General features: G+C 47.4%; 1 protein-coding gene across 3 annotated transcripts; it reads left to right on the forward strand.

Moving 5' to 3' along the window:
• The first annotated feature begins 1326 nt into the window (after positions 1–1326).
• PILRA (paired immunoglobin like type 2 receptor alpha) lies at positions 1327–14641 on the forward strand. 3 transcript variants are annotated; one of them, XM_019629946.1, is made up of 7 exons: positions 1328–1937; positions 2263–2652; positions 4643–4840; positions 12707–12737; positions 13838–13887; positions 14110–14141; positions 14316–14641. In XM_019629946.1, the coding sequence occupies exons 1-7, from the start codon at positions 1883–1885 to the stop codon at positions 14439–14441; spliced, it is 882 nt and encodes a 293-aa protein (XP_019485491.1). In that variant the 5' UTR covers positions 1328–1882; the 3' UTR covers positions 14442–14641. The 3 variants fall into 3 exon arrangements, with proteins under 3 accessions (XP_019485493.1, XP_019485492.1, XP_019485491.1); XM_019629948.1 differs by lacking the exons at positions 12707–12737; positions 13838–13887; positions 14110–14141; positions 14316–14641 and adding an exon at positions 9793–10542 and having other exon boundaries at positions 1327–1937; XM_019629947.1 differs by lacking the exons at positions 12707–12737; positions 13838–13887; positions 14110–14141; positions 14316–14641 and adding an exon at positions 9797–10542 and having other exon boundaries at positions 1327–1937.
• The last annotated feature ends 91 nt before the right edge of the window (positions 14642–14732 follow it).

Genomic DNA, 14732 nt, shown 5'->3' on the forward strand with positions numbered 1-14732 from the left:
TGGACAGAACTGCCACCTGGTGGGGTCCAGCACCCTCTCCTGGCAGCCTGGCAAGAAGAAGACCCACAGTTTTTGGACCCACAGTTTTTGGGGCAGGGCAGGAATAGAACCCAGGAATCACCCCTCAGATAGGGCAGGCCACCCTTTGGATTCCCTGCTGAGAAGCCAGTGGGTCCCTTGTCCTCTCTTCTGCCCACATTTCTAGCTGTTACCAGTTAACCCAAGCATCGTTCACAGCCCAAAAGACTCCATGACATCAAGGCTCTATGCCTCACTTTCCTCATGGGTAAAGTGGAGATAACAATATACCAACCACAGAATGTTGTAAAGCTGAAAATAAGGCAATGGATATTTAGGGCCTGATTCAGATAAGAAGGTTTCATGAAAATGCAGAACCTCTCTTTTCAGGCCTTGGAGGAGAGATGAAAAAAAAGCAGACACAGAGAGAGCAGGGGCTGCCTAGCTGGACGTGGGAAAAGCTTGGAAAAAATTACTAAGATTGGGGAAGAAACTGAGAGAAGGAAAAAGGAAGGCAGTCTGCTGCTTTATCCTCCAGAAGAATAAGGCCACTTCCTCTGATGAAACCACGTCCTTCCATCCCCACAGTCTATGTAGAAGGCTAACGTCCACCTCATCCTGGAGAGGGGGTGGGCAGAGCCTCCTATGGAGCCAGCCCTGTAAGTCAACATGGGTTCCAGCCTCCTTTCTCTCAGTCCATCCACAACCAGTCCAAGGCTGGCAGTGCCCTTAACTGGAGACAGTCCCAGGGACTGTCACTGGGGTGAATCATTACTGTTCTGAGTCTTTATCCCCTGTGTCCAAGGAAGGCTCTGCATTAGCCAGGGCTCTAACAGCTGTTCATGGAATCACCACAGGAGCATAAACACAGCCTCCTGGGACTCACACCCCAGATCTCTGCACTCAGAAGCTGAGGCCCAGAGAGTCTGTGGTGCAACCAGACAGAAGCATCCAGAAGCAGCAGAAGCTCTGTGGAGTCAGCGAGGTTGGAGTTTGAGTCCCACATCTGTCACTTGAGAGTCACGGACTTGGGGCACAGCCTCCCTGAGCCTTGGTCTCCTCATCTGTACAGTGGAGAGGACAGAGGGCCCTGCAGATCCAGTGGGTGGAGGCATGGCCTCCAGGAGGCCCTCTCTCTAGGGAGGTGGGAGTGAGCCCACCCTCACTTCTTAACCTCAGGGAGGGTGTGAGACTGCACAAAGGGAAGCGACCTGGCCTGGTGGGCCTTGGTTCTGCCTGGGGACTGGAGGGGAGGGAGAGGGAACAAGAGCAAGCTGGGTGCTTCTGGGGCTGGGGCTGGGGCCTGAGGTTATCTGACCACATAGGCTCCCTGCTCCTTCTCTCTAAGCAGTTGTAGCTGGGCAGGGACTCATGGCCGCCTTTCCTTCCCTGAAAGGGCCAGAGCTGGTCCTGCTGCCATCCCTTCGCTGGGATGAGAGACAGAGGCTGAGAGACACTCAGAGAAGCAGAGAAAAGGATAGAAAGTGAGAGACAGAGAGGAGGACTCTGGCAGAGGCAGGGACTTGAGGTGAGGGAGAAGAGGCCCCAGCAAACCAATGTCAGGACCACGCCCTTCAGTGTGAAAATGGAGGCTGGGACCCTATATCACCGTTCTCTTTGCACTGGCCAAAAGGGAGGTCCTTTTGCAATATAAGAAAAGAAGAAGCCAGATTGATAAAGGAAGTGCTGGTCACTCTGGGGCTGCAGAATTGGGGAAGGTTCCCACCCTTCCTCCGCCTTCTGAAGGAGCCTGATGGTTCCTCTCCTGCAGCACAGACTTCCCTGAGGTGGTGCCTCCTAGGGCCTCCCCTCTGGCCTTGAGGTCTGTGCTTGTCTTCTCATCTCCCTGGAGGAGAGCAAGGTGATGAGTCTGCCCCTGCTGCTGCCCCTGCTGCTGCTGCCGGCGTTTCTGCAGAATGGTGAGTGGCCGGGACCATCCTGGCTCTGCCCAGGGCCATGGGGGAGCCCCCGGGGGGGCCTGAAGCTGGGTGTAGAAAGGGCCTGCTGGGGTGGCCAGCCATCTCCAACAAGCAAAGAGTTGGTCCCACAGTGTTAGGTCCCTCCACCCCTCACCCTACTCCTACCCCAAGCCTGGAGAGGGGGACACCCAGCCAGAGGACCAGTCCTACCATCTGTCACACTTCTGCCCTTGGGTGAGGGTGCCAGCTGGTCTGGGGCTTTCTCTTTGACCCCATCCACCACCACCGCCACTTTGAGGTTTCTCCCTCTCCCTTCCTCCTTCAGGCAGCTCGATAAAGTGCAATTCAGACGCTCGGTATGAGGTCAACCAACCAAAGCGGCTCTCAGCCCCCAAGGGTGGCTCCATCCACATCCCCTTCTCCTTCTGTCACCCCTGGGAGTCAGCCAGTGTTCTCAGTGTGCGTATAACCTGGAGATGGAAAGATTTCCATGGGGCGTTCATCTACAACATGACCCCGCATTTCATCCATACGGATTTCCAGAACCGGCTCTTCCTGAATTGGACAGAGAGCTGGGAGAACGGCTACCTCCAGATCTCTAACCTGCGGAAGGAAGACGAGAGTCTGTACTTCTGCCGAGTCTATTTGACCCTCAAGAAACATGAGGAGGTGGTGTGGCAGTCCATGCCTGGGACCAGACTCACCATCACCCGAGGTGAGTCTAGCTGCCCTGGCTGAGGCTTTCGAAGGCCACTGGTGCCCTCGTCCCCCAGCCTTGGTCCAGGCCCCACTCTTCCTGACCCTTCTCTCAAACTCCTCTCCCTGCCCACCCCAACTCTACCCCAGGCCTCTGCCAGCTTTACCCTTTCCACCTAAATCTCCCGCAAACCTGGCCTGCCTTGCCCTTTCCCTCACTACCTCCTCCAGATCCAGCCCACACCCCCATCCCCAGACCTCAGCACTTTCTGGGCTCCCCAGTTACCCTCCACACTGGGGCTCTAGCCCTGCCCCGTGCCCTCACCCCATGTTCAAGGTGGATTTCACTTCTTCAGGATGTGGCCTGCCTTCCTTTTGTCATGTGTCCGTGTGTGGAGCTTTAGCTATTCCCAACTCAGTGTCTCCCCACAGCCAGGAGCTCAGCCTGGTACCCACAGTAGGTACCCAACAACGCCCTGAGGAGCCCCCGGTTCCCTGGTAACACCCCTTCACCTGTTTTCCCAGTCTCTCTCCTTCCTTCTCCCACTCTGCTCCCTAGAACATGGCTCTCAATTCTCCCCACTCCATCATACCTCTTTCCTCACTCTTCCAGTCTCTATCCTCCTCACCCTCCTCGCCTCTCACTGGACCCCAGTCCCCACCTCTCCCCCAGGAGCCCCTGTGTTGTCCCCTTCTCCACTCTGATCCTGCTCCTCTGTGCTGGTCGTTAGAGGCCCCTCTGTAGCAGCAGTAACAGCAGCTCCCGCTTACTGTGTACCGCGACCCGGCTGAAACTTTCGTATGCATCGTGCTAGTTAACCTGCACAACCTCACAGTAACAGCAGGTACTTCTATCATCTTCCTGTTCCACTTGGGGAAACCGAGGCCTGCAGAGCCTAAACACCTGCCCAAAGTCGCTCTTGTGATGCAGGTGGGATTTGAACCCAGTTTAACCTATACAGACTATTCTCTTATCAATTAGCTGCTGGACCTTAAATATTGACTTGATCATCATGTTGTTTTGATCTATTTTGAACCCAATAATGGAGTGTGTTGCATTAATAGATCATCTTATTACTCAATGGGCATCAGAACCCAAAGCTGCATTTATCTGTCTTCAGGGCAGTGGGCGAGGGGCTGTCTCTGAGGCACAGGCAATGAGGGGGTGCCTTGTCTATAGAAAATTTTTTAGAAAACTAACAGTTAACTAAGTTGGTTTGCTTTTAATAATCACTTGCTCTGGTAATTCTGATTATGTCAGTGATGAATTGCTGCTCTGGACTGGAAAGGATGCCCTCCAAGCCCCACCCTTCCCTCCTTGGGTAAATCACTGCCCCATCTTAACCACCGTGCTGTTTATAGGACTTAGATATTAATATAACCTTAAAATCACATTCCATTATACACGATGTGCTTTATAGATGTTTTCTCACTTATTAAAAAACAACCCTGTAAAAGGGAAAACAGTTTGATTTCACTTATATGCGGTCCCTAGAGTAGGCAGATTCATAGAGACAGAAAATAGACTAGAGATTATGAGGGGCTGGGGTGGGGAAAACGGGGAGCTGTTTAATGGGGACAGAGTTTCAGTTTGGGAAGATGAAAAAGTCTTGGAGATGGATAGTGGTAAAAGTTGTACAACAATGCGAATGTAATTAATGTCACTGAACAGTACACTTAAATATGGTTAAAGTGGTACATTTTGTTATGTGTCTTTTACCACAAAAAAATTTCTTTAACCCAATGATCTAGTTATCCCTATTTGTAGGTGATGAAACAAGGTTCTGAGGTCAGACCACTGATCAGTAGTAGAGTCAGGATTTACACTGAGTGATGTGGATTCTCAGCCTTCAGCATTTCACCTTGTTACTCCTCTCCCTGTGTGAGAGCTTCAGAGGGTTGCTCCCCATCCCCAGTATTCCCCAAACTAGAAAACAGGGTGTGACAGCTTCACCCAGATGCCTCCAATGCTCCAGGGGACAATTTGTTTATTTCTCATGTCTTCTCAGCCCCCAAGAAAACCACCCAAGTCCCCAGCACCACCGCTGCCGCCACCACAGATGGCCTCAGTGTCTCAGGGGGCAAAAAGTGCTCAGGGTCTTGGTCCCTGAGTATGGAAGCTGTGATTGGCATAGCATTGTTCACCGCTGTGCTCAAAATTGTAATTTTGGGAGTGATGGTCTACCTCAGGTGGAAGAGAAGCAAAGGTAAGTGGTCAAGGACCCTGCCCTCTCCCCAACCTTCCCAACTGGATGTTTCTCAGAACCCTCCTGCGTGAGAATAACCACTAGTGCCTGCTAAAAATGCAAATCCCTGCTGGGGTGAGGTCTGGACTTGAGAATCTGCATTGTTAACAGTCTCCTCAAGTGGCATATCTGAGCGATCAAGTTTGAGACCCATCATGTTTGACCAACCCTTCTCCACCAATCTGATCATATTCTAGTCCTTTTTCTTGACTTAATAATTTCTCATCAGTGCTTACCTTTTGGTTCATGGGGAGAGAGGATCTACCCTGAAAAAGTAAGGGGAGGGCAGAAGGAAGTTAGCATAGCTCAGCAAGCATTGGTTGACTGCCTATTTTCTAGGGCCTAGCTTGTGAGTAGAGATAACAAGTAAATAATGAAGAAGCCCTGATTTAAAGAAACTCAGAGGGTGAAGGCAGGAGAGAGGGCAGTTGCCTCATTTGGAATGAAGGAGGAGTAATCAAGGAGGGCTTCCCAGAGGAAGTGACACCTGCAAAAAAATCTCAAAGAATAAAAAAAAATTAGCCAGGGAAGTGGTGAAGGTGGTGTTGAGGTCACTGTTCTTCCAAGCAGAGGAAACAATTCTGGAAACTGTAAGAAGCTCAGTGCTCTGAAGGAGGCAGGAGAAGAGGCCTTGTAAATCATACCCAAGAGCCTCAGACCCCAGAGGCAATGTGAGACAGCCAAGTGACAACTTCACTCCACCTTCCAGATACATTAGCCTGTGGTGGAAGGGATGGAGGTGGGACTGGCTTGAGCCAGTCTAATGTAGTGGCAGTGTGGGTGGAGGGAGTGAGCCAGATTCTGGAAAAGGTTAAAAAAGACCAGTAAGAGCTGGCCAGGTGACGCAGTTGGTTAAGAGCACAAGCTCTGAGCAAGAGGGTCACCGGTTCTATTTCCACATGGGCCAGTGAGCTGTGCCCAAGCTGAGCTGTCGCTGAGCTGCCAACGGGCGGCCGGATGGCTCAGCTGGTGAGAGCGCATGTTCTTAACAACAAGGTTGCCGGTTCAACTCCCGCATGGGATGGTGGGCTGCACCCATGCTCAACTAAGGTTGAAGGGCAACAACTTGAGTTGGAGCTGATGGGTCCTGGAAAAACACAATTTTCCCTTCCCCAATTTCCTAACACTGTTCCCTTCCCCAATTCCCCAATAAAATCTTAACAAAACAAAACAAAACAAAAACCAGTAAAGCTTGGGGATTGGATTGATGTAGGGGCGAGGGAGCAGGAAGAAGTCCCATGTTTACAACTTGAGTGAAGAAGGGTGTGATGACACCACCAAGTGAATCAGGGAACATAGGAGGTCAGAGACTTCCTCTAGTTTGGGATAGGTTATATTTAAGATACCTTTGTGGCATCTGAATAGAGATGTCCATCAGAAATTTGGATGTGTGCATTTACAGCTCAGAGGGAACAGGGTTAGAGGCCTCTATTATTTATGTCCAAATACCCTCCAAAATTGATTTGAAATTGCTTTAAAGAAAATTTTCAACGAGAGGAGATTTTCCCTATTAGATACTAAAGAACAGAGATGAAGAGCATAAAATCTGACTTTCTGAAGTCAATCCGGGCTGACACAATGGTAATATTACTATGTGTCTCAACTTACTCATCAGTAAAGTGGGGATAATGATAGTAATTACCAGGGGTTGTCATGGCGATTAAATGTAATGCATTTAGAATAGCTCTTGGCACAAAGTAAGCGCTATATAAGCATTAGCACTTATAATTATTTAGCTACCATAATTAAAATGATGAAATACTGGCATATTAATACATAGAGAAAGTAATGGAAGAAAAGAGTAAAATTCAAATATAGGCAGTATGAAAACAGACCCAAATATATGTGGGAATTTAGAAGGTTAAAAAGTAGCATTCCTTTTATGTTGTTGTTTGTTTTTTAAATAATTTTTAATTTGTCAATTACAGTTGATATAAAATATATTAGCTTCAGGTGTACAACATAATGATTAGACATTTATATTATTTACCAAGTGATCACCCCGATAAATCTAGTACTCGTTGACATTATACATACATATTACAATATTATTGACTATATTCCTTAAGCTATACTTTATATCCCCATGACATACCTATTTGTACTTCTTAATTTCTTCCCCTTTCTCACCCAACCCCCGATCCACCTCCCATCTGACAACCACCAAAATATTCTCTATATCTATGAGTTTGTTTCCTATTGTAAATAATGCTACAATGGACATATGAATGTACATGTCCTTTCCAAGTAGTGTTTTGGGTTTCTTCAGATAAATATTCAGAGGTGGGACTGGTGGGTCCTTCTTTGTCTCTTGCTATAGCCTTTGTTTTAAAGTCTGTTTTATCTGGTATAAGTGCTGCTACCCTCGCTTATTTAGTTTCTTTCTTTCTTTCTTTCTTTCTTTCTTTCTTTCTTTCTTTCTTTCTTTCTTTCTTTCTTTCTTTCTTTTCTTTCTCTCTCTCTCTCTCTCTCTCTCTCTCTCTCTCTCTCTCTCTCTTTCATATTTTTTCCTCCCCCCCCCCAATTTTCATGAAATATCTTTTTTCATCCCTTTACTTTCAGTCTGTGTGGTCTTTTGATCTGAAATGAGTCTCTTGTAGGTAGCGTACACAAGGTTCTTGTTTTCTTATCCATTCAGCCACCCTGTCTTCTAATTGGAGCATTTAACCCATTTACATTAAAATAACTGTTGGTAGATATGTAGTTATTGCCATTTTATTAATATATACATATATATATATATGTATATATATATATGTATATATATATATATATATAATTTTTTTTTCTTCTTCCACTTAAAGAAATCCTTTTAATACTTCTTGAAATACTGATTTTGTGTTCATGAACTCCTTCAACTTTTTTTTTGCCTGGGAAACTCTTTATCTATCCTTCAAATCTAAATTACAGCATTGCTGGGTAGAGTACTCTTGGAGGTAGGTCTTTGCTTTTCATCACTTTGAATATTTCGTGCCAATCCTTTTTGGCCTGCAAAGTTTTTGTTGAGAAATTAGCTGACAGTCTTATGGGGGCTCCCTTGTAGGTAACTAACTGCCCTTCTCTTGCTTCTTTTAAGATTCCCTCTTTGTCTTTAACCTTTGGTATTTTAATTATGATGTGTCTTGGTGTGGGCCTCTTTGGGTTCATCTTGTTTGGGAATCTCTGTGCTTTCTAGGCTTGTATGTCTATTTCCTTTGCCAGGTTAGGAAAGTTTTTCATCAATATTTCTCCAAATAGGCTTTCAAGCCTTTGCTCTCCCTCTTCTCCTTCTGGTACCCCTATGATGCAACTGTTGTTATGCTTGAATTTGTGCCAGAAGTCCTTTAAACTATCCTCATTTGGGGGGAGTTTTTTTTTCTTTTTTGATGTTCTGATTGGGTGTTTTATGCTACCTTATCTTCCAAATTGTTGACTCGATCCCCTGCTTCATCTAATCTACTGTTGATCCCCTCTAATTAATTCTTTTTTTTAAAGATTTTATTGAGGAATTGGGGGAGGGGAACAGTGTTGGGGAACTGGAGAAGGGGAATAGCCAAGTTGTTGTCTTTCAATCTTAGTTGTGGAGGGCACAGCAAGCTCAGCTCCAAGTTCAGTCACACCACTCAGCTCAACGTGCTGTGTTCAATTAGTTGTGGATGGGCATAGCTACCATTCCATGCAAGAGTCGAATTGGCAGCCTTGTTGTTAAGAGTGTGCACTCTATCCCCTAAGCCACCCGGGCTGCAGCTCAGCTCAAGGTGCTGATTTCAGTCTTTTTTCAGTTGTGGGTGGGTGTAGCCCATCATCTCAAACAGGCAACCTTGTTAGGAGCACATGCTCTCACAAACTGAGCCATCCTGTTGCCTGTTTGAAGCTCAGCGGCAGCTCAACTTGGGCTCAGCTCATTGGCCCATGTGGGAATTGAACGGTGACACTGTTGCTCAGAGCTCGCACTCTTGAACAAACTCTTAACCAACTGAGCCACTCAGCCAGCTTATGAATTTTTCATTTCAGTTATTGTATTCTTCATTTTTGACTGGTTATTTTTTGTTTTTTTGTCTGCATTTTACATTTCCTATCTCTTTGTTGAAGTTCTCACTAAGATCATTGAGCATTCTGATAACCAGTGTTTTGAACTCTGCATCTAGCAGATTGCTTATCTCCATTTTGTTTCATTCTTTTTCTAGAACTTGGTTCTGTTCTTTCATTTGGGACATGTTTCTTTGTCTCCTCACTATGGCTGCCTCCCTGTGTTTGCTTCTATGTGTTAGGTAGGGCTGCTATGCCTCCTGGTCTTGGTAGAATGGCCTTATGTAGTAGGTGTCCTGTGGAGCCCAGTGGTGCAGCCTCCCTGGTCACCTGAGCAAGGTGCTCCAGGTGTGTCTCTTGTGTGGTTTGTGTGTGCTCTCCTGTTGTAGTTGACCCTTGGTTGCTGTTTGTATGTCAATGGAAGGGATTGATCCTTGCGCTGATTCGTTGTGAGGACTGTCCGTGGCTACAGCAGAGGAGCTGTTGGTAGGGACTGACCCTATAGAGCAGGATTTATTTTAGCAGGATTCTGGTGCCTTCCAACTCTGTCTTTTGGGTGTGTTGTTTGTAGAGGTGGTTGGGTGGTGCTCCAGCTCAGTCTGAAGCTTGCTACCAGGTGTGCTGGCCCTGGAGCCTCATGAACAGAGTCCCACCACTGGTCAAGTTCAACCATAGCTTATGCCTTTCCTGGGACCAGCTGGTATGAGTCACAAAGCAATTTGCAGATGGCCGCCACCCATGCTGGGTATGTCCCTGATACTTTTCAAGCTGCTGACCCAGCACTGGAGCTCGGAGTGAGTGAGTCCACCAGTGATTAAGTCCATGCACGGATTCTTTAAGAGGAGTGCCTGAGAGTACAGCTGCCCTACATCTTACTCAACAACAATCTCCTCTTATTTTCATAGCCAGAAGTTGTGGATGTTGCCCAGAGGCTCACAGGGATGTTCAAGAGAGGACTCAACCAAGATGAGCAGTGATGTGGTTTCTTGTCTCTATGGAAGAAAGAATTTAACAGCAAGACAGATGCAGGAAAGCACAAGGAGTTAACACTTGAGAAGGAAGTGCAGGTGAACTCAGAAATTGAGTCACCCCAAGGAAGTCCTGATCAGCGATTTTTATCGCTCCCAGGGGCAGGACTTGGTGACATCCCATTGTTTTCTGCTACCCCTGGGTAGGACCCTTTGTTTCCTGCTATTTCTTCCTTATTTGGTGCCTTTGGATCTGTCATGGCATCAGATGCATGATGGGAGTCTCAGTATCCACAATATAAATGACATTAAAATTAGATAAAGGTCAGTTCCTGGTCAGGGACACTGGCCATGATAATAAAACTTGTTCCTGTTTTTCTCTAGCTGCAGGTGCCGGGTACTGTTTCTTGTGAAACTGAAACAAACTAGGGAGGTGCCTCACATTGTATTCTGGAAGGGGTGGGTTCGTTTCCTAGGCTACTTATCCTTCCTCATGGGGACTTCTCTTCCCCGGCAATGGAACCCTGGGCTGGGGAGTCTGGTGTGGGGTTGGGTCCCCTCACTCCTCAGAGGGTACCTCCACAGCCAAGATATCCTTTCCAATTTTCAACTGCCATGCATGTATGGACCAGCCCATTCTACATATCGACCCCTCCTACCAGTCTTGATGTGACTTCTTCTGTATATCCTTAGCTGCAGGATTTCTGTTCAGCCAAACTTCAGGCAAATCTCAATGATGGTTGTTCTGATGTTCAGTTTTAATTTTGACATGGTCATGAGAGGATGCAAGAAGTGTTTACCTACTCCACCAACTTGGCTGGAACTCCAAAAGGTAACATTTCAAATCAATGGGTAAAGGTGAGTAATTCAATGCATTGTGCTGGAACAATTGTGTAAACATCTGAGAAAAAGTAACGCTATCTCTGTACCTCATAATTTGCACCAAAATGAATTCCATGATGATCAAAGATTCAAATGAAGAAAAAAATAACCCGTACTAGAAGAAAGCATGTGAGACTATTTTATAACCATGGAGTGGAAATGGCCTCTTTAAATAAAGCTAAAACCCAAAAGCCAAGAATAAAAATATTGAAGTTCAACTCCATACAAATTTTTTTTTAATTCTGCAAGGAGAAAAACCACAGTGGTTGTCTCCTGAGAGTGAGGATAAGGGCCAAAGATGAAGAGAAAATATTACATAATCACTGAGGAAATTGAAGATGGTATTTAAAGACTCAACTCAGATGAGAAACCATAAATCAGTAGATGTATCATTGAACATTATTGTTTTTTTCCCCATCAGTATTCAACCATGTAGTTTAGTATATTTTAGGATCTGTCAATTAGGAATTCTGTTTAGCTGCTAGCACTAGAGACCAGAAGCGACCATAGCTTAAATAACACAGAGTTTACTGGTTTTTCCTTCATATAAAAGGATCTGGAGGCAAACAGCAGAGGCCACTGCCTAAGGCATTCAGTCTCATTGCCCTGGATACTGGCTTCTGTCTTAAAGATTGCCTCATGGTCCAAGATGGCTGCTAAGACTCTGGCCATTATTTCCAAATCCACCAGGAAACAGGAGGAAGGATGATAGGACAAAAGACTAAGCCCCAGTTGTCTGTCCTCATTTTAAGGAGCCTACCTAGTCCCACACACACTTCTCCTTATATCATATAGGCTAGAATTTAGTCATATGTCCCACATCTATCTGTAGGGGAGCACTTGCCACTTCAAATAAAACCAAGTTTCTGTAACTGAGTAAGAAGAGGTGAGTGGATATTAAGTAAACAAATAGCATTCCGTGCCATAAGAGACATGCAGAATTGGAGATTTGTCAACTCAGTGTGGTAGAAGGACAGGGGAACATGGAAGGTCAAGGAGCTGGTGAGAGGGCACAAAGGGAGGGTGGAGGACTCAGCAGGGAGCTTGAATAACCTCAGAGAAAGTGGATGATCAAAGAACAAGAGTTCAGGGAGATCAAAGCACAGGTGTAGGGGGATGATGACAAGAGAGAACTGGAAGGAAAGAAAGTTGTAGCATAAAAATGATACTAGCATTTAATATTTCAGAGTTCTCAGCAGTCCCAGGGATTAAAAATATAAAGTCCAGGGGATGGCTGAGTGGAGTGGAGGTCGCTGGAGTTGGGGTATGAGCAAGTCCAGTGCATTAGAGGTTTGTCCCGTGGATGATGAGTCCTCTCAGGAAGGTGAAGGGTGATGGAGAGATTTTGTGTGAACTGGAGGCCAAATCCTTGGGAAATGCTGCAGGGACACTTGAGGAAGATGTAGAGGGGGGAGGGCACGGGAGGAACAGCAGAGATTTCGGCGGAAAACATGGAGGGGAGTGGACTGCAGGGCAAACACGGATTCCAGCCATGAGGTTTATGAGGTGGGAGAGAGAAACAGCCACCATTCAGAAGGAAAGCACAAGAAGCTGGTTTGTCAGGGCAGGAGGGAGCAGTGGTGCCTGTGACAAGATGGGGGAGGGGGAGGGAGAGGGAGGGTGGGCCAGGGCTCAGCAGTGGAAGGAGCAGATGGGGGAAGAGTTCAAGGAAGGGAGTAGGATGCACAGGAACAGGCGGAGGAGAGTGGCAAGATAAAGGGACACAGGATGCAGAGAAGAGCTGCTCCCCTAATTTGGTGTTGAGGACAATAGCAGGACACGTGTGGGTGGACTCAGTGCCAGCTGTGTGCCTGGTCTGAGTCCCTGGCCCTTCCCAGATGGGTTTCGGCAGAGCTGCTGTGCTGCCCTGGTCTCTCCAAGGATGTCTCAGAGTAGGACGAGCAGAGAAGGCAGGGAGGAAAGATGCCATTATGGATGGCACACTGACACTCTGTTGGTTCCTCTACAGGTCTGCGGACTAAAGCCAGAGCCCCAGCCAGGTGAGTGCTTGTCCTCCAAGGAGGGAGGGGGTCTAGTTTGGGAAACAGAAAGTGTCCTGATGAGAAGAGAACTAGGGAGCCTTTCTTGGCTATTCTCATCCTAGATTTTCCCATCTATATCCTCATATGTCCTTAATAGGCCAGGCTCTTCACTTCCTGAGGCTCCGACTCCTAAAAAAAAAAAGAAAACAAACAAAAAAAACCCCAAGAACAGTGCACCTAAGGGTCCTAGCACTTCCTCTGATTCTTTCCCAGAATGTCTCCCTTGAGTCTTTCTCTGGTATCCACTTTCCTCCGCCTTTTGTTGCCATTTCTAAAGCTTTTCCTTCTGTACATCCTGTTACCTTTCCACCTTGAACATCATCCTTCCCAAACACGTCTACCTCTTCCACATTTTTCCTGCTTTTGCTTATCATGCAATCTCCCTTTTCCCCAGTGACACGCCCCAAGGGGCCACAAGAACCCTCTGCCTCCAGCTCCTCTACCATCTGCCTTTTCTCAGAGCGCCTTCCCCACTCAGTTCCCAGTCTGGCCTTCTCTCCTCTGCACCCGGGCTCCCCTTCCTTTCCTGAGCGCTGGTCCTCCTCACCCTCCACAGCTTTCCTTTTCTCCACCCTTCTTCCTATTTCCACACTTTCCCTTCCCACAGCCCCATCCCTCATTTCTCTCCCTCGCTGTCTCTTGTCAGCTGCCTTTCTCGGGTCCCCTCCCAGAATGGTGTCTCCTCCTGGAGACCAAGACCTGAGCAGCCACCCAGAGGACCTGAGATTAGCTTCGCTGGTTTCCTTCTCCAGTTTGAACTGAGCCAGTGCCAACAGAGAGGACAGGAGCTCTCCCTTTCAATTTCTCCTCCTTGTGCCCCCTTTCAACAAAAGTGCTTCTCTAGAACAATCCACTTTAAGCTGGGACTCAGGAACCTCTCCTGGGCTACACCCAAATTGCCTCTTCTAGGCAACCTCCTTCTGAGGGCCTGGAACCTTTGCTCGTATCTTCTGAGTATGTCCAAGCAGGTCGCGGCGTCTCTCAAAAGAGAACCAGCCCAATGCAGGTTTTAACTCTTAATCCTCGAACCCATTTCCCACCCTTTTGTTTTCATGCAGGGGATCCTTCCAAAACACTGAGGAGAAGTATGAGAACATTGGGAATGAAGGTCAGTCCTACCATCACTCTTCACCTTGGCCCTTCCTTCTTCCCCACATGCTCCCTCCCCACACATGTGCCCCTCCAGATTCTCCTCTTTCCCATGCCTCACCCATCCCTCTCACATAACCCTGGTCCTGACCTAGTAGATAACCTCACTACTGAGCCCCCCTGCCCATTTCTCTACCCTGACTGCCACGCCACCTGACCCCAGCATATCTTCTCTTTCTAGGACAACACAGAGACCCCAAGCTGGACCCCAAGGTAAGCAATTCAGACTAGGGCCTGAAAGAATTAAAGGGAAGCTTGGAGAAGGTGGGGTGGAAGAAATAGAGGGACTGTCATATCAGCAAGGCACCCAGGTGTGGGATTGCTGCTGTAACATGGGGCAGCTCCCCCTCTATTGTCTAATCCCTTTCACTTTCTGTTCTTACCCAGGATGACAGAATCCTCTATGCCTCCCTTGCCCTGTCCAGCTTGACTTCGCCGCCATCAGCACCTCCCTGCCACCCTGCCCATGAGAACCCCCAGGAAGAGACTCTATACTCTATCCTGAAGACCTAAGGAGTGGGCCTGAATGGTGACCTCCTTAGAGTAAGCTGAACAGAGGGATCACCACTTCCCATAATGACCCCAGGCAGACACAGACGACTCAGAAGCCAGCAGGGGTCGAAAGCCACCAAGGACCTGAGAGAAACAGCCATCTGCTCCAATTCCCTCTTCCACCTCCTGCTCTTGCCCACAAAATAAAAATACCTGTAAGATTTGCCTGACTGCATCTAAGGAGAAAGCTGATGTCACTTTCAACATCTGTCCTTCTCACCAAAAGTGAACTATAAGATCCCTCCTCTAGCA

Source organism: Hipposideros armiger, unplaced genomic scaffold (assembly GCF_001890085.2).
Source record: "Hipposideros armiger isolate ML-2016 unplaced genomic scaffold, ASM189008v1 scaffold_875, whole genome shotgun sequence".
Classification (NCBI taxonomy): domain Eukaryota; kingdom Metazoa; phylum Chordata; class Mammalia; order Chiroptera; family Hipposideridae; genus Hipposideros; species Hipposideros armiger.